The following is a 21,217-nucleotide window of genomic DNA, read 5'->3' on the forward strand; positions in this document are numbered from 1 at the left end:
CATTTTGTGGATGTCAGTCCCTCGGCGCGAAAGCCTGGGAAGGCAACCCCTTGGACACAGCAGGGGGCGCCCCCAACTTTGGGGAAGGGGCGGGGACGTCGGCAGTGGGCGGGACTGGGGCAGGCTCTCTGGGCCCCCATTGGCTACGGCCCCCCCCAACACCAGGACTCCCCGGTCTCCCCCAGACATCAGTCAGCTTCCAGCTGCTGTAGCCGCGCCTTCATCGCTTCGGCATCCAGCCGCCCCCTGCTCCAGCCCAGCATGGCGACCCCAACCCAGGCCCCCACGAAGGGTGAGCGTCGCCTGGGGAGAGGGCGCAGGGCGGGGTCCGGGATGTTAGAGCTTCGGAAAGAGGATCTGAGGAGATATCAGCACAGGAAAGGGGGGAGAGTAGGGAAGAGGGTGTCTGTTCCTTCCATGGGCAGAGGCCCCTGCAGTGCACTCCTTGGCGCCCCTTTGGGCTTCTTGCACACTCTCTCCCGGCGGTGTTGTTCCTGCGCGGGACCCGCGGTCGGAGAGCGTCAGTCCCAAGAGAAAGGATGCTCAGACCAGTAGCTATGGCAACCGGGTGGCTGGTTCTGCACAGCAAAGCGATGGTAGTGGACGCGAAGAGATGGGCTTTGAGGTTGAGGACCAGTGGGTCTGCGGCCACAGAGGTTCTCGCCCATTCTGGGTCCCTGAGGTGGGGAAGGGGAGGGGGTCCATATCCCTCTTTTTTCCAGCGTTAGCTCTTATGGTGGGTGTTTTCTGAAATGCCTGACAGACAGGTTTAGCGGGAAAGGGAAGAAAACGGGAAAGACAGGCAGATGGAGGAATGAGAGAGAGAGAAAGAGTGGGAGACAGAGAAGAATATAGAAGGAGACGGACTGAGAGAGTCTGAAAGAGATCAAAAAGGACAGGAGACCCAGGAAGGAAGGAAGGAAGGAAGGAAGGAAGGAAGGAAGCAAGAAAGAAAGAAAGAAAGAAAGAAAGAAAGAAAGAAAGAAAGACCCAGAGAGATTCAGGAAGATTGAAGGGGAGAGGCAGAGAGCAACAGACAGAGATGCAGAGAAAGAGAAAATCAGAGACAGAGACTGAGGTAACTGTGGAGAGGGAGGCAAAAGAAAGAGGAGGAGAGAGATAGACCCAAAGCGCCAGAGAGGAATAGAGAGAGAGGAGGAGGGGCAGCACAGGGTGGGGCCTGAACCACTGCAGTGAGCCCCCAAGGGCAGGACTGGGTGACGGGACCCTCCTTTCCGGTCCTCGTTCAGGGGTGCTGCTTGGTCCGGGAAGTGCACTTGGGTGCACAGATGCTCCTCCCCACCCCCATCCAGGCACAGCGATTTACATTTCACACCAATTAACCCAGTTATATGTACCCACTTAAACGGGCGCTCTACCCTGAGGTCCTCCTTTCCTGAACCAGCTTCTTCAGAGGAGCAAGAGAAAGATTGGTTTAATTGAGGGTAGGGAGTAGGGAAAGGGTTTCCAGTACTGAAAGCAGGGCCAGGGGATAGGCTATCCATGCTGAGGAAATCCCACTCCACTCCAGCCTTTCCTTCCCTGCCCCCTTTCCCGGCAGGCAGGGGCTGCTGCACTGAGCCATATCTGCAGAATTCGAAGCAGGGCGGGGGTGGGGGGGCTGCAGAGGCTGGAAGCCACCCTAGGGAGAGGGGGCAGGGCTAAGCCAGCAGGTCTGGCGGGAGCCCAGGACTTCTTTTTGTGGAGATGGTTAGCAGGATCGAAGACAGCAGGCAGGCAGAGGTGGGAGGATAGATGTCTCAGCCTCCCCCCACTCCTCCCACTTTTTCCCCCAGTTACAGCATGAGAGGGGACCACAGGTCTTGGGAAATCCCAAAGGGAGGAAAGCATGCTGTACTTTGCAAACTGCTTAAGGAAACTAAATAATGGATTGTTGGAAGGGAGAGGGAGAAGAGAAAAGTAAAGTCTTTCCCCAACCTGTCACAGGGCAGGAGAGAGAGTTAGGGGGCAAACAGGAAATGCAGGAGCCCCACTGGCCCCTGGTCCCTATCCCTGAGAAGGACCCTCAGCTTGGCCAGAAGCCAGCTCTGCAGGGGCAACAAAGGGAGTAGAGGGAGTCAAGATTGGCCCTAGAGTTAGAGACCCAACCACTAAGCCTCCCACAGGACCCCACCCAGCCTGGGGTATCAGAACCCATCACCTCTCCTCACCTCTCTAGATGCCCTGGTTGCCATAGCAACCACCTCCTCCCTCTTGTCTCTGGCAATTGGCCAGGAGTGGTGCACATTCCTTCTCCTGCCTCCTGGCTCCACCCTTAGCCCAGCCTCACCCTCAGGACCCCGATTGCCGCAGCAGCAGGGACCAGAAGAACCCCATGAAGCATGGAAAAACCAGGGAGAAACCAAAGAGTATTCTGGGACAAGCGCTCATCCAGTGGGCTCCTGATGGTTTGGGTTAGGGAAGTTGTGTGGAAACACAAGAGACAAAAGCAGGATAATCCAACAGCTCCACATCTGATGCCATCTCCTGCAGCCCAGAAGAAGCCCTCTTCTCTTCCTTTCTTTCTCCCTTCCTTTCCTTCCTTCCTCCTCCCTCCCTCCCTTCCTTCCTTCCTTCCTTCCTTCCTTCCTTCCTTCCTTCCTTCCTTCCTTAAAAACTTCTTTGAGAGACTTCTTATAAATTCCAGGATAAACAGCAGAGATGAGTCAAACAAACATACTCCCTATGTGGTGGAGGAGCTAAGACAGAGAACAGATAATTCTAAAGTAATGCTTTCTCATCTTGTTGCTTTTGAGTACAACCTTCATGATTTTTGCTCTATCCAAATGTTCCCTACACTGTTATTTAATATTTTTTCTTCAAAGGATTAACTTTTACAAAACTTAATTAGCTTTATGTTATATCATCACCACAGATGGAAAATAAGAATTATTATTCTTTGCCTTAAATTGAAGGCAAGTATAAAAATGATCATAAATGAGTGACTTCACTATTCTGGGCCTTAGTGTTCCTCTTTTGGGGAATGAGGATGAAGATGGCACCTACAGCAGAGAGATGCTGTGAAAATTGAATGTGTTAATATCTGTAGAGTGCTGAGAAGAGAGCCTGGCATGGAGTCAGTGCTATCAAGTGCTGGTTAGATAACAAATAAAGGAGAAAACTAAATAATGTCACAAAATTCTACCTAGATATTTTTGCCCGCTGAAGGCTCTGAGTCCAAGGCCTGTCTTCTCTTGGGGAAAGGGGGAGATTAACAAAGGTTGGATGGTGTTAAAGACATATCTGCACCTACTTAACACTTCCTCTTTGAAGATTGGACAGAGAATGGAGAAGGGTGAACTTATACATCGTGTGAGTCATTGCTATTCAAGGTCTTGCGTAGGTGCCACCTGTATCAGTCAGTTTAGGCCAGAGCATGCTGCAGTAACAAATAGTACCAAAAATCTCAGTGACTTCTGACAACCAAAGTATATTTATCACTTATACTATACTCACTTATACTATCACAGGTCAGCTGGGGGTCTCAATTCACCAAGAAGACAGGAACAGTTACTACCTTGAACATTTATGTCACCAGGCCAAAGTCAAAAGGGAGCCTCTTGTATGGGCTCTTAAAGCTCCAGCCTGGAAGTCTGGAAGTGATGATGACATTTCCACTCAGAATTCATTGGTCAGAATTAGTCACACTCTCCCCCACCGCCACCTAAAGGCAGCTATCTCTCTGAGCCTGGAGGGGGAAGAACATTAATGACAACACTTGCATCACTGGTAATTCTCCCTTAGTGGTGCCCTAGAATTCTGCTCTAGACAAGGCAGGCTGTACTAAGAGCTATCAGAGGAATTCGAGAACCATCAGGATGGGTTTTTGAAAGGGAAGGGAGTGCTGAGCTCCCCTGAAGGGAATATAGTTTGGGACAGGGAGGTGGGAGATGGGGAAAAGTAAATCCAAATATACACATATTTTACCCACGCATTAGCATTTATGGAACCAGAGTGAGTCTTCTAATAGATGTGTAAGTTTCATGTGACACAGTTACATACATATTCATGCATAACATATACACTGGGGAAGTGATTACAAAATCAATTATAAACCTTAAAATTGACAATGCCTTAGAAATAAGTGATATAAAATACATTATATATGACATAATACAGAATATTTTATAGGACAGCTCCCTCATGCTGGATTTGGTGGCAGAAGTGGGTGGATGAGAGCAGTAGCTACAGTGCCTGTCTTTTAGAGCTCGCAGATGACTGAGAGGTTTTAGGGAGGTTCAGGGGAAGCTGATATACTCAGCAGTCCCCCAGTGGCAGTAGAGTCTCTTTACCCCCAGCACCATAAACAAATGAGATTATGTATGTGATTTCAGGAAATAAGTCTATAACTTGCAAAAGAACCCCACAGGGGACTAGGACTGGGACTGCCATGTGTGGTTGGGTAGGTTATGAACTGTACAAGGGAAGATACCAACTAATGTATTAAGTGGGGACTGGAATCCATCCTATGCTTCAAGCCTTGTGTCCTGCTATAAAGCTATATCACCCAGAACAAGGGGTCTCTTTATCTGAATCCTGGCCAGTGGCCCCATCTGGATCTTCAAAAATGTTAAGAAACCCAATGTTGAAATATTTTTTCCCTCTCTCTCTTTCTCTGCATTCCTTCCCAGTTCCTCAGGAACCTGACCCATTTTCCTATGGTGAGTGGCAGATTCTGTGAGAGGGTACCCTGGGGCTGGATGGAGGGGTGGCTGCAGATCCCCACAGGTCGCTGCTGAAGTGGTTTCAATTGTGGCTGATATATGCTGGGCCACTAGCCATGTGACCGGGTAGATATAGTTGGCACCAGCTGAGCTGATGGAGGGCAGAATCAGATTGAGGATACCTTTTCTGGGTCCCCTTCAGGCTTCACCAGGACTCTGGGTTGCTGCACTGGGGTCACTGGAGTAGCAAACAACTCTGGGGCCAAGTTAATTTGAATCCTGGCTTATCCACTCACTAGCTGTGTGGCCTTGAGCAGCAACTTTGCCTTTCTGGACCCTTCTGTAAATAAGGGAAAGTAATAGTTCTCACCTATGAGAATTATGGGAAAGACTTACTTTGATGATGCCATTAAATCATTCCCACAGCATGGAAGGTCAAAGAAGTTACCTCCAGGTCTAGCAGACCTGGCTCCAGTTCCCTCTCTAAATACCTTCCTGCCTTCTGCCTTTGCTCACTCATAGTGTTCCTCCAATATGCCAAGCATTTTGCCACCTCAGAGCCTTTGCACATACTGTTCCTCTGACAGAAATACTTCTCTAGCTCTTTACACAGCTGGTTAAGGCTCTTTTTCCTTCTTCAGGCCTCAGATCAAATACTGACTCTGGCTAGGAGAGGCCCTCCTTGAATCCCAGGCGAGAGGAGCCACACCACATCTATATGTGGTCACATGACTCAATTATTTGTTTTATTTTGTTTAGTGTTTGATCACAATAAGAAAGTCAACTCCTTGAGGGTAGAGGCCTGGACCAATGCTGGTACAGAGGGGGTTGCTCTATAAATTAATATTTCAAAAAATATTTACTCTGGTATACTTAGACATGAATGATTCTTATATAGAAATATTATATAGAAAAATTAAAGAAAGAATGAGATTAAAAAGTGTTGAGGAGAGGATGGGAAATTCTAAACAGGACATCCAGAAAAGGTTTCACTGACATTTGAATAAAGCCCAGAAGTTGGTAAGGAAGGGATATTTGGGGGAAGAGCTTTCAGGCAGAGGGAATAACAAATGCAAAGGCCCTCAGGTAGGATCAAGCCTGATATGCTCCAGGGATAGCAGGGAGACTAGTGTGCCCGGGATAAGGGGGTTGAAGGAAAGTACAGTGAGGTGAAGTCTGAGACGGAACAGGGAATAGATCTCATGGGGCCTTGTGTGCTGTGATGAGGACTTTGGCTTTTACTTGAAATGCAATAAATACGGGGTAGGGGAGGGGCAGCTCTGAACTGAGGAGAACCCTCAGCTCAGCTCAGGTGGCAACAAGATCCCTATAGCTGAGGGGTGGGGGCGGGGGAGATCATAGAGAAGGTTGCTTGCTGCAGTAGTCCAGATGTATGACAATGGTGGACAGGACCAAGAAGGTGGCATTAGAAGGTTGTCATATATCTAATAGCCACAGATTTCAGAGGAGGGGTTGAGAGAGAAAGAGGAGAAAAGAAGCTAGATCCATCCACACACTAACCCCCTGGAGGATCCTCCAGCAGAGCCTGCGGCATCTCTGAATTTTGGGCCTCTGTCTGGGGTACTGAAGCTAGGCTGGGGTAGGGGGGCTGTGGTGCCACCCCCACCTTGATGTTCTCCCTTATTTTCCCCAGACTATGATACTGTGCAGACTGTGGGCATGACTCTGGCTACCATACTGTTCCTGCTGGGCATCCTCACCATCATCAGTAAGTGTGACCCTTTCCTGGGCTCTAAAACCCCTCAAAGAGGACCACCTCGGGGTCAGGCACTACAGTTCCCCTTTTGACCAGACCCTTCTATCCTGTCTTCTTGTTCTGTCTATCTGTCTCCTAACAGGCAAGAAGGTGAAGTGCAGGAAGGCGGACTCCAGGTCTGAGAGGTCTGGCAGCAGTGGGGCTCGGGGGCTCGGGGGTGGCCTGCCTGTGGTTTTTGTAGGGCCTACTGCTGTTGAGCTTCTTTATGCTTTTCTCTCCGTCTTTGCTTCCACAGCCCAACATGCAAGTCCTGTAAGTCAGAGCTTCCCTCCTCAGGTAAGGGTGTGAAAGTGTGTGGTTCTGGAAGGAGGGCAGGTGGGAACAGAAAGGGGAGTCATTAGAAGGGGAGTTTCATTGGCTGTCCCTAAGAATGGGGCCACCAACCCAATGGATGGACATGGGAAATTCAGTAGGAGCTGAGATCCTGAAGATCAAACATGTTAAACCATGAAGAGTCAGTAGGATGTGAAATGTCCTAAAGAGTCCATCCACTAAGCCTCCCAGAAACAAGTACACAAGCCTATAAAAGCAAGGATGGACTAATTCCCCAGAGTAGAAAGCCATAAGCCTGGGAAGAGAGGGGCCCCACATGGGAAAAGGACTTCTACAGTCAGAATGAAGGCAGAGTTGAGTGCTAGAGAAGCAGGAAGACAATGTTTTTCAGACTTAATCGTTCTGTTTGGAAGATCTAGGATGAAATGACTGAGAAAAAGGAAAGAGAAGGTGGGGGAGAAAGGGGTGAAGGAAAGAAGGGCTTCTGAATAGTAGTATCAAAATAACAAAAGGAGAGATATACAGATGTAAGGAGTATGAGAATGAAATGATAGAAACTATAAGAAAAGGATAAAGAGAAAAAGGAATTGAGGGTGAGAATGAGGGGGATGGAGGTGGGAGGAGGTTGGAATGTAGGAGGGGTAGATGCAGAGGGGAGTGGGGGTGTTGGAATGGGAGAGTGGCTGCAGGTGGGTGAAAGGTGTAAAGGAAGTTGAAAAGAGATGTAGGCTGTAGGATGGGGGATAAGCATGTAGATGAAAGATTGTGACTCCTTGGGCGTGTTGATTTTAATTATGTAAAAATATCTCGACCTGTTTTTAGTGGAACTGCGTTCTCTCCAGGGACGTAAAAAAAATCAGATGTGAATATCTCTGCCTCTTAAAAAGTTCATGTAACTGAAAAAAAAGGGGGGGCTTTGGGGTACTCAATAGTTGGGGGGGTTGGGGGGGCAATTTCATGTGTTTTGTTTCATGTTCTTTTAATGAGACTTAAAAATATATTAAGGGGACACTTTGTGGATGATTGGAAATGGCCCTGGCACCTGGGGCACAGTCTAAGAATATGTACAGGATTCTGACCCACCCCAGTTGAGTGATGGTGCCATGTGGGTTGGAAACAGGGGAGTTTCTGTTGTGTCCCAATATTCAGGAGGCTGCATGTGGGTAAGGGGAGGTGTAGGAGGCATTTGAGGGGCGTAGGAGGGAGATGGAGACTCCCTTTCTGGGAGGGGGAAACCCCAGAAAAGCCCAAGCTGGACCAGGGGGGGTCTCAGCCTCCTCACAGGTGTGTTCCCCTCTATGACAGTGTCTTATGGAGCAGGACAAAGACACATAGGTGTCCCTGTATGGACCAAACATTAGAGAGTGCAGAGGCAAGACAGCTGAAGGGAGTCAGTCCTTGGGGGTCTGGATTCCATGGTGGGGATGGACGGCTCACTGGCTCTGGGGAGGGAGCTGCTTTCACTCCTCGAGTCGCTGACCCAGGCGTTCTCTCTCCTCTCTCTCTGTCTCCCACCCCCCCACCCCCCAGCCCCTGGAGGTGGTGGCGTGTAAAACCAGCCTCCAGCACCTCCACTGCTATCCCTGCCTGAGTGTGGGAGCCTGAGGACCGGGTGAGGCGGTGGGGATCCCAGCCTTGTGTGGCTGGGAGTGATCCCTGGAATGAGCCGCCCCACCCACCCCAAGGCTGGAGCCGCTGCATCCTGCTGCCCCTCCCCAGGCCTTGGCAATGACGACCCCCCCAAAGAGCCCATCTGCATCTCAGATCTAGGGACTCAGGTCTCCAGTTCCTGGAGTCCAGGAGTCCAATCTCCCCCAGCCCCCCAGAGTCCTGGTGGACTGCCCCTTTGCACTTCCTTGTCTCCTCTCCAAAGATCCCTTCCCCTGCACCCTCGATGTCTACGTCTTGAGCTAAATAAATGTGCATTTGGTTTTTCCTCTTGTTCTGTCTGTGTGTTCTCATCTGTGGGGACAAAATGGGGAAGAGGCAAAACTGAACCTGGGGGAGCTCTCGCCCAAGTCCCCAGAATTGCCCCTCCTTCTCCTTCCTCTTCTTAAGCGGTTTCCTCCTCTTTCTCTGAACCCCTCGAATTTTTCTTCCCCTCCCTCAACTACCCCTCCCCAGTTGCTCCTTTCTTCTCCTACCCCACAGGCCCTAATAGACCCGTTCCCCTTCTCTCCGCCCCCTGCCCGAAGAAACCCCACCCAACTAAGACCTGCCTGCCCTGGGTAGGGTGGGTGGAGGTCACTGCCCTGCTTCTCACCCCTGCCCCCACTCCCCATCACCCTTGGCGTCTCCCCCTTCCTGCTCCCACCCGGGGCTCTAGAAGCCAGGAAACCCAAGAGGAAATGACTGAGCCCGTCTGGGTCCCCGCCCGCCCGCCTGCCGGCGCTCTCCTGGCCACACCCTCCGCCGGGACTCCGCTGCGGCAGCTGCCCGCTCTCCACGAGGCTGCCGGCTCCGGACCCCCAGCTCGGACGTAAGCCTCTCCTCCGACTCTTGTCCGCTCTTTCCCTTCTGCTCAGGGCCCGGACCCAGGTGGGTCAAGACTGGTCTTAGCGGATCCTCTCTGCCCTTATTCATGCTCACTTCTCTGGCCTGCTCTGTCTTACAGCCATGGTGGGCTGCCCTGTTTCTCTCCCTCCTGCCTCCATCTCCCCACCTCTCCTCTATCCCTCTGCGACCACTCCTTGCCAGATCTGCGTATCATCCCGTTCTATTGTCCCCGCAGTGAGGTCCTAACACTAGTCACTTTTTCCTCTGATATCAGGAGCACATTACTCACTCTTCCTTTTTCCCTTCCTTGCTGATGCCTGGGCTTGGGGTCAGCCCCCCAGGGAGGGAGGAGGCCCAGGATCTATTCCTGTGGCCCAGACCCCACTCGGTGACAATCAGGGCCAGTCTGGGTGGGGTGAGTGCTTCTCTGCCTCAAGAGTGTCCGTGTACAGCGGCTGCTACTGGAATCCCGTTTGGTCTAACCTGTCTTGTTTTCTTTGGGGACTTGCAGAAGGAAGGGGTGGTGGTGGCTGGGGACCCTCACTTCTAAGACTCTCTTATCAGCCCTAGTAAGGGCTCTTTGAGACCAGAGATACCTGCTCAGGTGGGGGAAGGGGCCCACAGGATCGCCAGGGTGCTGCTCTGGTCCTGCCTCACTAACATCATGGCTGACCCCAGCTCCTGCTTTCCCCATAGATGTCGCCCTCTGGTCACCTGTACCTCCTCACCATTGTTGGTCTGATTCTCCCTACCAGAGGTAAGGCCTGGCCCCCCTTCTCCACCCTGCTTCAGAGCGCCCAGCTCTACCAGAGCTGTGTCCTGTATCCTCAGCCCCCTACTGAGCCGGCACCAGGAAGTGAGGGGCTTGATGAAGGGGCCAGCATTATACTCTTTTTTGGACACCTCAGACCGGGTGGCAGCTTCCAACAAGTCTGGCCAGAGCCTGTCCTGCTGAGCAGCCTCCATTTTACCTCCAAGAAGAACTGAGTTTGATTTGGTGTGGAGATTGGTGTCAATTTTCTACTCAGCAGCCAGGAACCTTGGGCTCCCAGCAGAATAGCTTTCGATCTCTGTGTGATGCACATTTAGGCAAAGTCAGTGAGCCAGGGCCAATCCAAGAGCTGGACATGTCTCCTCTTTGCTTTGGAAGTGCTTCCTGAAGACAATAGCTATGGTGGCATTGGCAGGTGCTTTCTACATGGCAGTGTGAGGAAGCTGGCCTTGGCTTCAGCTTTACTGTATTATGCATATGCCCTGCCTGTTTTGCGATGAGGGAACAGCCTCACCTAAGGGAAGTGCCTGTACCAGAGGCTAGTGAGTGAAAGGGCTGGAATCCAAGGGTCCTGCCTTTCCCTGAAACAGGAGACTACTCTCCTCTGACTTCCCCAGTTCTCTTAGATAACATAATTTTCATGTATCCCTTCAGTCATTCAACAAGTATTTGTGATTAGCAACTACATGCCAGATCTTATTTCATGCACAGTGAAAACAGCAACGTATAAAATAGGAGCTTACATTCTATTTTGGAGAGACAGAAAATAAATCATGCTTTGGTAGATTATATAGAATACTACAAGGTGATGTGTGTCATGGAAAAAAATAGGGGAGAGGAATGAGGAGTGTTTAAATAAGGTAGTCAGAGAAGACCTCACTAGGAAGTGACATGTGGGCAGATACTTGAAGAAGATGAGGGAATGAGCCAAGCGGGTATCTGGGGAATGAGTGAGTCTGGTGAGTGTGAGGAACAGCAGGCAGGCCAGGTGGTTTGGCTGGTGTGAACAAGGGGCAGAGTGGGTAAAGGAGAGGTCAGAGAGGTGACAGGACCAAATGGATTTAGAAGCAGGGTGAGGATTTTGGCTTTTCCAAGTGAAAGGTGCAGCCAGGGGAGACTCTGAGCCAGCAGGGCCACAATCTGCCCCAAGTGTTCGTAGGCTTCCTCCTCTGCTGTGTCTGGGGAGCAGACTGTGGGGGCAGGATGAGAGCAGGAGACCAGGGAGGAGATGTCTGTTATCAACAGGAGGGAGAGGATGGAGGCTGGGCCAAGGCAAGGCAGTGGCTGTATCCAGCACTGACTGCATGTTATTCAGTGGAGGAGATGCTTCCCCTCTTCATCTCATTTCACCCTCTATAGCCCTGAGAAGTAGATTGAATGATCCCCACTTTGCAGTTGAGGCAACTGAGGCTCAGAGTGGGGTCTTCACTTGCTCCAGGTCACACATTAAGGAAGGTGTTGGGAACAGAATTTAAGATCAAGGCTCTGGCTGATTCTAGCACCTGGACTATCCCATCTCCCATTCCACAAGGATGGGCAGGGAGAGGGGGCCGGAGAAAGGGTGCTAGGGCATTAACATTTCTTAAAACACTTCCAGGATCATGGATTGAAACCACCAAAGCGGATCAATCAAACAGCTTTCTGCTGTCCCACCAGCAGAAGGACCTCCTGAATTACCCCCCAAGGTTTCAGAAGGGAGGGCAGAGTAGTGGTGTTGGTGAGAGGAGGACCAGAGGCTCCTCCCTGGCTTCTCATTCTTGATTTCTCAGGACAGACACTGGAGGAGGCCACATCCATTTCCCTAGCGGACTCAACCACTGTGAACATTCATGGCCTGACTCAAACCCCAGGTGAGGAAAGAGGGACAGGTCTGGTAAGATAGAATCATTGCAAATAACAACAGCAACAAAAATCTCAAGCTGGACCAAACAGGAATCTTTGAATTTGTGTACCTGGAAGTTCAGGGAAGACTTTCAGGCATGGCTTGATCTAGGTTCTCAAACAATGCTATCAGGAACCTATCCTCCTCTCTTGCTTCTGTTTTCTCTATGTTGGCTTCATTCTCAGGGAGATTCTCCTCCTATACTGCCAAGATGGCATCTATATATCTGGGGCTTTCACCCTACCTGCCAAGAATGTGGAGGAAAGAGAATTTCTCCTTCCCCAATCCAGCGAATATTCCAGGACTGAGTGTCATTGATCAGGCTCAAGTCACATGCCCACCAATGAGCTGATTATTGTGGCCACAGGCACAGAAAACTGATTAGCCAGATCTGGGTCTCATGTTCTACCTCCAACAGGGCTGATGCTAGCCCTAGTGAACTAAGTAGACCAAGGGTCAGGGAAGGATGATTCCCCAAAGGAAGTTCCGGGGCTCTTACCAGAGCCAGGTGAGTGCTGGGAAGGGGAATGGGCATCTGTGGGAGGACAGGGCCTGAGGCAAAGGTGATACTTGCATTGCATTTAGCCAATGAGGAAATGGCCAGCTTAATTAAGTCATTTACATTAGATCAAAATTGAGTTGCTGTGGAAATCTCCTCATACCACCTGCCATTCATGGACCATCTTCATATCTCCTCTCTCTTCTCTCCCTGTTTCTGGACTCCAGACACAGTTCACTCAGAACTCCAGACTTCAACCCTGAAGGCTAGTGGTGAGTGCGACAGCGGTGCGGGAGGGGATGGGTCTGAGACAGGCATTGTTTCCCCTCTTTCTCTGACACTCTGGGTCTTTGGTTGCTCACTTCAGTCCACCAGCTCTGAATTCCTTGGTTTAATTTGTGGTGGGACAGCCAACTCCATTCCCTTCTTTAAAAAAAATCTTTTGGAATTGTAGAAAGTAACATCTATATAGAAAAGTACAAAAGCCATAAATATACCACTTAGCAAATTATTCTGTATTGAACCCCTGTGTAGCCACCACCACATCAAGGAATACAGCTTTGCAAACATCCCACAAATTTCTCACTGATCAACTTCATGTACTTCTTCCTTTAATCTCTTTATTTTTTCTTTTTTGAATTTTCATATCATTTTTTAACTTTTTCTTGGAGTCTAACAAAATTCCAAAAGTGCTCCTCAATTTTTTCTGTTAATGTTTAATGATATAGTAGTGCATAAACACATTTTCCTCATAAATAATAAAAATGTGACAGGCAAGACTAAATCCCTTTGTTCATTCCTCATCCTTGTTCTCTCCCCCATCTGTTGGAGGCTCCCACTGTTAGCAATGGATTGGGGGTAGTTTCCCAAAGAGACTGTATCACATGTGTGTAACCTAGATAAACTATGCTGGCTGGGAGGTGTATTTGTGTGAGCTAAAGGATATTAAGTGATTGTTGTTCTGCAACTGGCTTTTTTCCCCCCATGAAGAAAATGTATGGAAGTTCTTCCTACATTCCCATATAGACACTGATCTTGGCTTTTTTTTTTTTTTTTTTCACTGCTGCGTTCACCACAGGGTGCCTATGCACAGTTAATGAAGCTATGCACATCTTGATGAGCACCTTGGTTGCTTACACCACTTGGACTCCAAGTATTTCACCCTTGATCACTCATTCAATCCTCACACAAAGCCTTTGAGGTAGAAATGATCATTACCCTCACCTTGCAGATAGGGACATGGAAGCTCAGAGTAACTCACCCAAGGTGTCACAGCATGTCAGTGACATGGCTGAGTTGAAGATCCAGGAACCTGACTCTAGAACCCTGCTTTGCCCACAATACTATGGGTTCAAGGACATGAACACTGAAATTTGTTTTCAAAGCCACTTGAAAATGGTTGCACCAATTTGCCCTGCCACCAGCAGTATGTGAGTCTCCCATTCCCACTCCCACAGCGCCACTTGACTTATGAACATTTTTTAATTGTGCCAGCGGTGATACAGGGGAGAAGGCCCCTTGCTCTTCTGTGGATCCATATGTTGCTAATGCACTTGTTTCTTATCCTCCCTGCCTTGCTCCTCTGACCTCAGTAGAGGTAACAGCAATCCAGACGGAGACCCAGACGCAGCACCCGACAAGAGCGGATATGTTTCTGACCACAGCTCCAGGGACAGATGACAACAGCACCAAAGGTAGAGCCTAGCAGCAGGACAGCAACATACAAGTTTTGTTTAATTCTCTATCTAGGTCAGCATTTCCCCAAGGACATTTCTCAGAGCACCCGTTTGGGGAATTGTTAATACATCTTCCAAAAAATTTTTTTTTTGGTTTGCAGCCAAAGGTGTTTGCAAAACTCTAAGATAAAGTTAGCACGTTTCTTTCTGACAGAATTTCTCAGTCTTAATAAAGCTTATTTGCAGCAAGTGTCCCCAAGAGGGGCACCTGGTTTGCAACATTTTCTAAGCCTGATAGACTCAGGACTCTCTCTCGTTCAGGTTCCTTCACAGGACTGGTGCCTGGAAATGTGGCTGTGGGTGTTTTCCTTGAGTATGTCTTCTTGTTTGAGCAGGAGCATTTCAGTCAGAAAATACAGAAAACCCAACTTAAGAAAAAAGCTTATTGGCTGTATATGTTCTGTAAAGTCCAGAGGCACCAATTTCAAGCATGGCTGGATGAAGGAGTTCAAGTCATCATGACAGACTTGCTCCTTCTCTCTGTTGTCTTCATTCTCAATTGAATTTTTCCCTTTTGGTGGCAAAGATGGTCCTGTAGTTGTTGTTTTTTTCCTATTCTTCAATTTTTTGAAGAGTTTAAGGGAGGATTGGTGTGAATTCTCTAAATATTTGGTAGAATTCACAAGTGAAGCTATCTAGTCCTGGGTGTTTTTTTCTTGAGGAATTTTTGATTGATGAGTCAATCTCCTTACTGGTTTTAGGTTTGTTTAGACTTTTCATCTCTTCATGATTCAGGCTTGGTAGGTTGTATGTTTCTAGGAATTTTTCCTTTTCATCTAGGTTATCCAACTTCTTAAAAAAAAAGATGTTATTTCTTTAATTTCAGAGAGAGGGGAAGAGAGGGAGAAAAGAAAGAGAGAGAAACAGCAATGTGTGAGAGATACATTGATCGGTTGCCTCTCACACACCCCTAAAGGAGGACCTGGCCTGAAACCTAGGCATGTGCCCTGACCAGGAATCAAACCAGTGGCCCTTCGGCTCGCAGGCTGGCATTCAATTCACTGAGCCACACCAACCAGGGCCTGTAGTTCTAAGTTTAGGTCACAAACTCAGGAGCTAGAACACATCTCTTTCTCATCATCTGCAGCCCAAGGTCTAGAATTGTGGCCCAGCTGGGGTCACATGCCCATGTCTTACCAATGGGAACCTGAGAAATTGACTGCTGTTTGGTCAGGCCTGAGTCTTGTACCCTTACCCTGGGTCTGGAGAACGTGTCAGCCCTGTCTGAACTTCACAGATCAAGAGATGGTTCCCCTTAAGACCAGTGAGTAGCTGTTGTTATCAGAGGTTTGGGAAAGGGGGCTGAGCCTAGATGAAGGTGTCTTCTAATGCCTGTGTGATGCTCTGTATTTGAGGAGCAGCCCCTGCTGGAAAGTGCTGCAGCTTGGACCACTCCTAGGCTGAGATACATCCACAGTGTGCGGACTGGGCACTGTGTAAGAGCACCACCTCTAAGGTCATGCCATTCCCCTCTGGCAATTTTTATAATTGTTACAATTTTCCAGTAATTATAGTAAAATACCTCATTCTGACAGAATCTGTCAATTAAAACAATTTTACAACAGATGGAAATAAAGGGTCCTGGGGAAGGGAACTTTCCCAAGTAGGGGTGGAGGTGTGGCAACTCTGTCCACACTTCCCAATTGAGAAAACATCTTCACATCTCTGATTCGCTTGCTCCAACCTTAGTTCCTATGTGTTGTTCCACACTTTATGTGCCACAGAAATTCACTTTGGCTGGCAGGTCATGGAGCCAACTGGTAAAAGGCATTGCTGAGCCTCAGAGTGGCCCAGACCTTGAGTGAAAAAGCCCCCAGCACCTCTCTCCCTCCATCTTTCTTTCTCTTATGCTGGAGCTTATCTTCCACTTTGTGAGGATATGGCTCCTATCACATGCTTGCTCAGAGCTTCCCAAGCTTCACCTAGCTTCCACTCAGAATCTCTGCTTGAAATTTGCAAGGTCCCAGGGACAGGCGAGACTGGGTCACATACTCTCTCTTGTGGCCTAGGTTACAGTAAGAGAACAAGATGGACTAGGAAAGCAGGAGCAACACCCTCCCCCCAAACTGCCCTCCCCACCAACCCCAAAAAGGGAAAGCTGTTCCCAAAAGAATGGAGGAGTGAGTGCCAAGTAGATGATAACACCAACATTAGCTAAGAGCTTGCTCAGTGCTGGACACTGTGCTAAAACTTTCATGTATTTATTCAATGCTCACAACCACCCTATGTTGTGGGAACTGTCTTAACCCCATTTTATAGGGAAGGAGCTGAGGCCCAAAGAGGTTACTCTGCTGGCCCTAGGCCACAGCCCTAAGTGGCAGAGCTGGAATTTGAGCCCAGGCTCTTTAGTGCCAGGCTGCCTGAGCATCATAAGCTGCCCATCTTGTCCTCTGCATTTTCTGTGATCTCCCTGCTGTGGATCTTGCCTACCTCTGGGTAAGGCTTTCCATAACATGTCAGAATCCTTGACTAACGGTTCATGTTTAAGAGGTAAGGCACCGATATTGGCTATCATATAACAATAGCTACTTCACTGAGGACACTTCTCAGTGCCAGAGGGGCAGGTCTTGTGGGGGCGAGGGGCATTGATTTTTTTTTTTTTTTTAAGAGAGGAATCCTCTGGTATTTTTGGCCTGGGAGCAGAGGTGATATTCAAAATGTTTCATAACTGGGCCAGGATCCTAGAGGCACCTGACCTGGCTATGACAGATGTTATCCTTTACTTCCTGGACTATGGGTCAGTCCACAGGGTCCTGGGAGAAGGGTCAGGAGGTTGAGGCAACTGGTCTTAACCAGTGGGTGCAGGCTTATTTCAATATATTCATTCCTACCATTCCTTACTGGCTTCAGGGGTCAGAGTGGGGACTCCTATTCCTGCCCACTGAATACATGTAGGTTTGGGAGAGGGGTTTCTCACAAATACAGAAGTTAAGTGATGTCCCTTGTTTCCCTCCATGGTTCACTTCTGCCCTCCACCATCTATGGCTTCTCTCTCTGCTGATCCCACTAAAGGCACCACACCTTCCAAGCAGTCTCAAGACCAAGACTTCATGACAGACCCTGCCCTCAGGACAACTGGTCAGTAACTTCCCAGATCAGAAACAAGCTATTTCTTATTCACTGCATATTTCTGGCACCTGATATACTGCCCAGCACAGGATAGTCCTCAATAATCATATGTTGGGTGAATACATAACTTCAAGGCTGGCAGAGGGTGGGCACAGGGTAGACATGCAATAAATAGCTGAATAGATAAATGAATACATAAACGAATGCTGCATGCAAGCCACCCAAAACTCAATAACTCAAAATGACAACCATTTGTTTAGTTCTTGAGAACTAAACTTGAGTCTGCAGTTTGGAAGTCTGGGCTCAGCTTGGCTGGTTCTTCTGCTCCCTTTTGGACTTATGCATCTGAGATCATCTTGAGGGTCTGCAAGGAGCTGTTTCTAGAGGCACCATGATTCTTCCCCTTGTGGTTTTATTTTCCACTTCCTGACCAGGCAACCCCAATGAACAGATGGAAGTGATATGCCCATGTGTCACATTCATTCATTCATTCACTTATTCATTAAATAGCTATTTACTGAGCACCTACCTATGTGCCAGGCACTGTTCTAGGTGTCAGGGATACAGTAATGAATGAGACAGCAGAGATCTCTGTCTCATGAAGCAGACATTCCTGTGAGGGGAGAGAAACAATAAATAATAGCCATATTGACTATATGTCATGTAGTTTTAAAAGTTACTATCAAGAGAATAAAACAGGGTTGAGTACTTTTGTAAAGGGCCAGGAAGGCCTCTCTGAGAAGGAGTTGAAGGGGAAGCCATGAGGATATCTGGGGCAGGGCTCTTGGCAGAAGGAGCCAAGGCCCTCAGCTGAGAAGTGGTCTGGCAGGTCACAGGAATGGCTGGAGCAAATGATGAGGGGAGAGTGAGGAGGTGAAGTCAGAAAGGTGATTGAGCCAGATTGTGTGTCACGTGAGGACTTCAGCTTTTCTAAGTGCATCAATGCTGAGACACAGATGTCCCCTCTCCCTGACCCTGTCATTCACTAATCCACTCCACAAACCTTTGCTAAACTTTGACTTGCTCCCTGTCTCTCCCCTGCAGGTTCAAGTGAGGATGACCCCTTCTCTTATGGTAAGTTACCCATGCCACGAAGGATCCAGGGGAGGAAAGGTGAAGGCCCTCTTACCATACTCCACATTTCTCTCTGCAGATGAGGTCACTCTCCGGAAACAGGGGCTCTTGGTTGCAGCTGTGCTGTTCATCACGGGCATTGTCATCCTCACCAGTGAGAATGGGTGTTGGGCGGGAGGGGCACCAGGATTGGGAGGGAAGAGGCCTTGGTGTACACTCTGACCTGGGGTTGGGGAATAGCTTCGTGAAGGCTCCTAAGCAAAGTGATTTTAAACGAAGCTTATCTCCTGGTATCGTAGCATACAAACCAACATAGAATTCAGCAGCTTAAAATGGCTACCATCTACTTAGCTCTCATTTATGCATTTTGGAAATATAGGCTGGGTTCAGCTGGGTGTTTCTTCTGGTTGCAGCTGGATTTATTCATGCATCTGAGGTCAGCTGCTGGTCAGTAGGGAGCTCTGTTTTTGTGGGCACCTTGATTCTTTGCCTCATTGGCCTGGCCTTGTTCACATGGTGGTGGCAGGATGATGGGATGGTGCAGCCTCCAGGACTAGTGGCAGTGGAGAACTGTGATCACACCTGCCTGAGTAGGTGAGGGGAGGAAATGGCTATGCCAGGACCTGGTGAGAGATGGAACTGTTGGAGAGGTTTGTAACCACTGTGTCATTGTAACCTTGCCAGGAGGACACAGAGTGGAGGGAACCAGATAGGTAAACCTCTCTCCCTTCCTGCCCTCCTCTCTCCTGCTGGTGCCTCCCAGCCAATGCTCAAGTAGAGGGCAAGGGGCTGGGACTGTGGCCTGTCAGTTTGGCCTCTCAGGTCAGCCTCCCAGGGCCCAGCATCACATCAGGAAGGAAGCAGAGGGAGACTTAACAAGCAGAGAAACTAATTTTTTTAAAGTGTTTAAAATTCGGCACACTAAATAAAACACGAAGGCCACCAGTTTGCAAGCTCTCAGTTAAGCTGTGTAACTTACATCAAGTTTCATTACCTCCTTGTCCAACTTCCCCATCAGGAAAATGGGCACAGCCACATCTTTTCAGTCTTAAGGTGGGAGGCAGAATAGTGACAGTAATAAAAAGAGATTGGTCACATGTGCTTGAACCTAATTGAATCAGGTGTCAAGCAACATGTGTTTATTGATCTTGACTTAGTGTCTGGCCCTATTCTCTCTCCTATAGGAAGAGGGAAGCTCAGAGAGTTGAGGGGTTTGCCCAAGGTCACATAGCACATTAAGAATCAGGAAAGGACTGGACTCAGGTCTTTGTGAAGACAGATCCTGAATATTAGTTCTGGGGCCATGAATTGTTTCAAAGACAAATATTCGTGGGCACCTAATCTGTGCCATGATGCTGGTCCCACCCTCGGGGAGCTCACATCTCAGAAGGCAGATGACAACAAACAGGCAAATGCACTAATGAGCAGAGTGGATACAGAGAAAAATAATAACCATGAGGAAAATAAAGCCACATAACATGACTAAGAGGGACAGGGAGAGGTGCTTCCTCTAAAGAGGTAAAATCAGAACTGATACCTGAGGATGAGAAAGATGATTTTAAAAAACCAAACAAGTAGAGGGAGGGGTCCTAGATGCAGTAATGAGCTGAGCATGTGTCAACAACTATGGAAAGAGGTCAGGAGGGGCCAGGGATCAAGGAAACAAGGGTGATTGCCAGGAATGTCCTTTGTCTTCTAGTATCCCCCTCTTATTCACTGTGGTCCAGTCTCCTGGCTTCACTGCCCACCTGTGCCTTCCTACCCCAGAGCTTTTGCACTGTTTGCTCTGCATGGAATACCTTTCCTCCAGATGTCCAAGTGGCTCCCCACTCACCTCCTTCAGGTCTTCTGCCTCCTTCCTGACTTTTTCTTCATAGCACTCACAACCATCTGATTTATGACCATCTGTACACTTGACTTAGTTATTTAATCTCATTGCTGGTCTCCCCCACTAGAAAGTTAGCTCTGCTAGAGCAAGGATTTTAGTAATTGTTGTTCTCAGCTGTGTTACCAGTGCCTAGACCAGTGTCTGGCACATGGTAGGTGCACAATAAATATTTGTAGAACAAATGAGTAACACACAAGTTAGGAGGGTTTCCAAAGTGCTCCTTTGTGTGTGTGGAAAGATTCTCCCATGGGCCCTGTACTGGCTCTTCTCCTATCTGCTTCTCATCCCTTGCTCAGAGTTGCCTTGGTACTTCCCGAGGAGCAAAGTTCAAGGACCTTGTCCTCCAGCATCCAGAGAACACACAGAAATCAATATTGTCCTTACTCATGATTGGATCATTTCCTTCACCTACAGGTGGCAAGTGTAGGCAGTTACCCCGATTATGCAGGAAACATAGCAGGTGAGTCCATCAGAAGTGGGGGCCGATGACCTGATGGGCACCAGAGACAGAGCCGCCACCAGCTCACCATGCCCACCTCCTCCTTCCCCTTGCAGAGCCTACAGAATACTCACTAAAACCCAGCCTGAGAGGGAAGACTTGGGTGGGGCCAAAGCCAGGGCTGCTGGCCTGAGCCCCCTACCTTCCCAACCCTGCCCACTCTGAAGGCTACCTAGCTCCCCAGGCACTCCCCCACCACACTGACCATTCTGTTCAGAAAAAAAGTAAAGCATTGTAATCTTTGTCTCATGATTTGTGACCATTCATGACTGAGGGTGGAAGAAAGTGGCAGGAGCTCAGGACAGGCTCATAGAGAATTAAAGTGAGGGCATCACACACTCAAAAACCAAGGCAAGGGATATAATGAACATAGCCAGCCTGGGGTGAAGCAGGAAGGATTGGGAGAAAGGCTGCAGGGAATCTGATCAGTGTTGGATTCTGCCCATGGCAACTTGAGGCCCCTGGCCTGGTCCATACACAGATCCTGGTGTCCAATGCCGGCTCACACCAAATGTTGGGTGGCAAGCACTGTGGAGATCCCAGGCTCATGGTGGACCCCATTTCTTCATACCCCAGATCCCTCCGACA

At 48.8% G+C, this 21,217-nt stretch overlaps 2 protein-coding genes across 5 annotated transcripts; both read left to right on the top strand.

Moving 5' to 3' along the window:
• The first annotated feature begins 5 nt into the window (after positions 1 to 5).
• On the top strand, positions 6 to 8,655 carry FXYD7 (FXYD domain containing ion transport regulator 7). 3 transcript variants are annotated; one of them, XM_090260223.1, is made up of 6 exons: positions 6 to 292; positions 4,640 to 4,661; positions 6,319 to 6,393; positions 6,524 to 6,566; positions 6,677 to 6,717; positions 8,245 to 8,655. In XM_090260223.1, the coding sequence occupies exons 1-6, from the start codon at positions 11 to 13 to the stop codon at positions 8,265 to 8,267; spliced, it is 486 nt and encodes a 161-aa protein (XP_090116349.1). In that variant the 5' UTR covers positions 6 to 10; the 3' UTR covers positions 8,268 to 8,655. The 3 variants fall into 3 exon arrangements, with proteins under 3 accessions (XP_090116349.1, XP_090116351.1, XP_090116352.1); XM_090260225.1 differs by having other exon boundaries at positions 6,524 to 6,557; XM_090260226.1 differs by having other exon boundaries at positions 198 to 292; positions 4,632 to 4,661.
• Positions 8,656 to 9,091: 436 nt separating this feature from the next.
• FXYD5 (FXYD domain containing ion transport regulator 5) lies at positions 9,092 to 20,881 on the top strand. Of its 2 annotated transcripts, none has more exons than XM_090260191.1 (10): positions 9,092 to 9,193; positions 9,907 to 9,967; positions 11,752 to 11,832; positions 12,591 to 12,635; positions 13,956 to 14,057; positions 17,112 to 17,177; positions 18,213 to 18,242; positions 18,322 to 18,396; positions 20,545 to 20,590; positions 20,686 to 20,881. In XM_090260191.1, the coding sequence occupies exons 2-10, from the start codon at positions 9,907 to 9,909 to the stop codon at positions 20,792 to 20,794; spliced, it is 615 nt and encodes a 204-aa protein (XP_090116317.1). In that variant the 5' UTR covers positions 9,092 to 9,193; the 3' UTR covers positions 20,795 to 20,881. The 2 variants fall into 2 exon arrangements, with proteins under 2 accessions (XP_090116317.1, XP_090116316.1); XM_090260190.1 differs by having other exon boundaries at positions 9,106 to 9,193; positions 13,959 to 14,057.
• The last annotated feature ends 336 nt before the right edge of the window (positions 20,882 to 21,217 follow it).

The sequence above is a fragment of the Furipterus horrens genome, unplaced genomic scaffold (assembly GCF_987537825.1).
Source record: "Furipterus horrens unplaced genomic scaffold, mFurHor1.1.pri manual_scaffold_13, whole genome shotgun sequence".
Lineage (NCBI taxonomy): Eukaryota > Metazoa > Chordata > Mammalia > Chiroptera > Furipteridae > Furipterus > Furipterus horrens.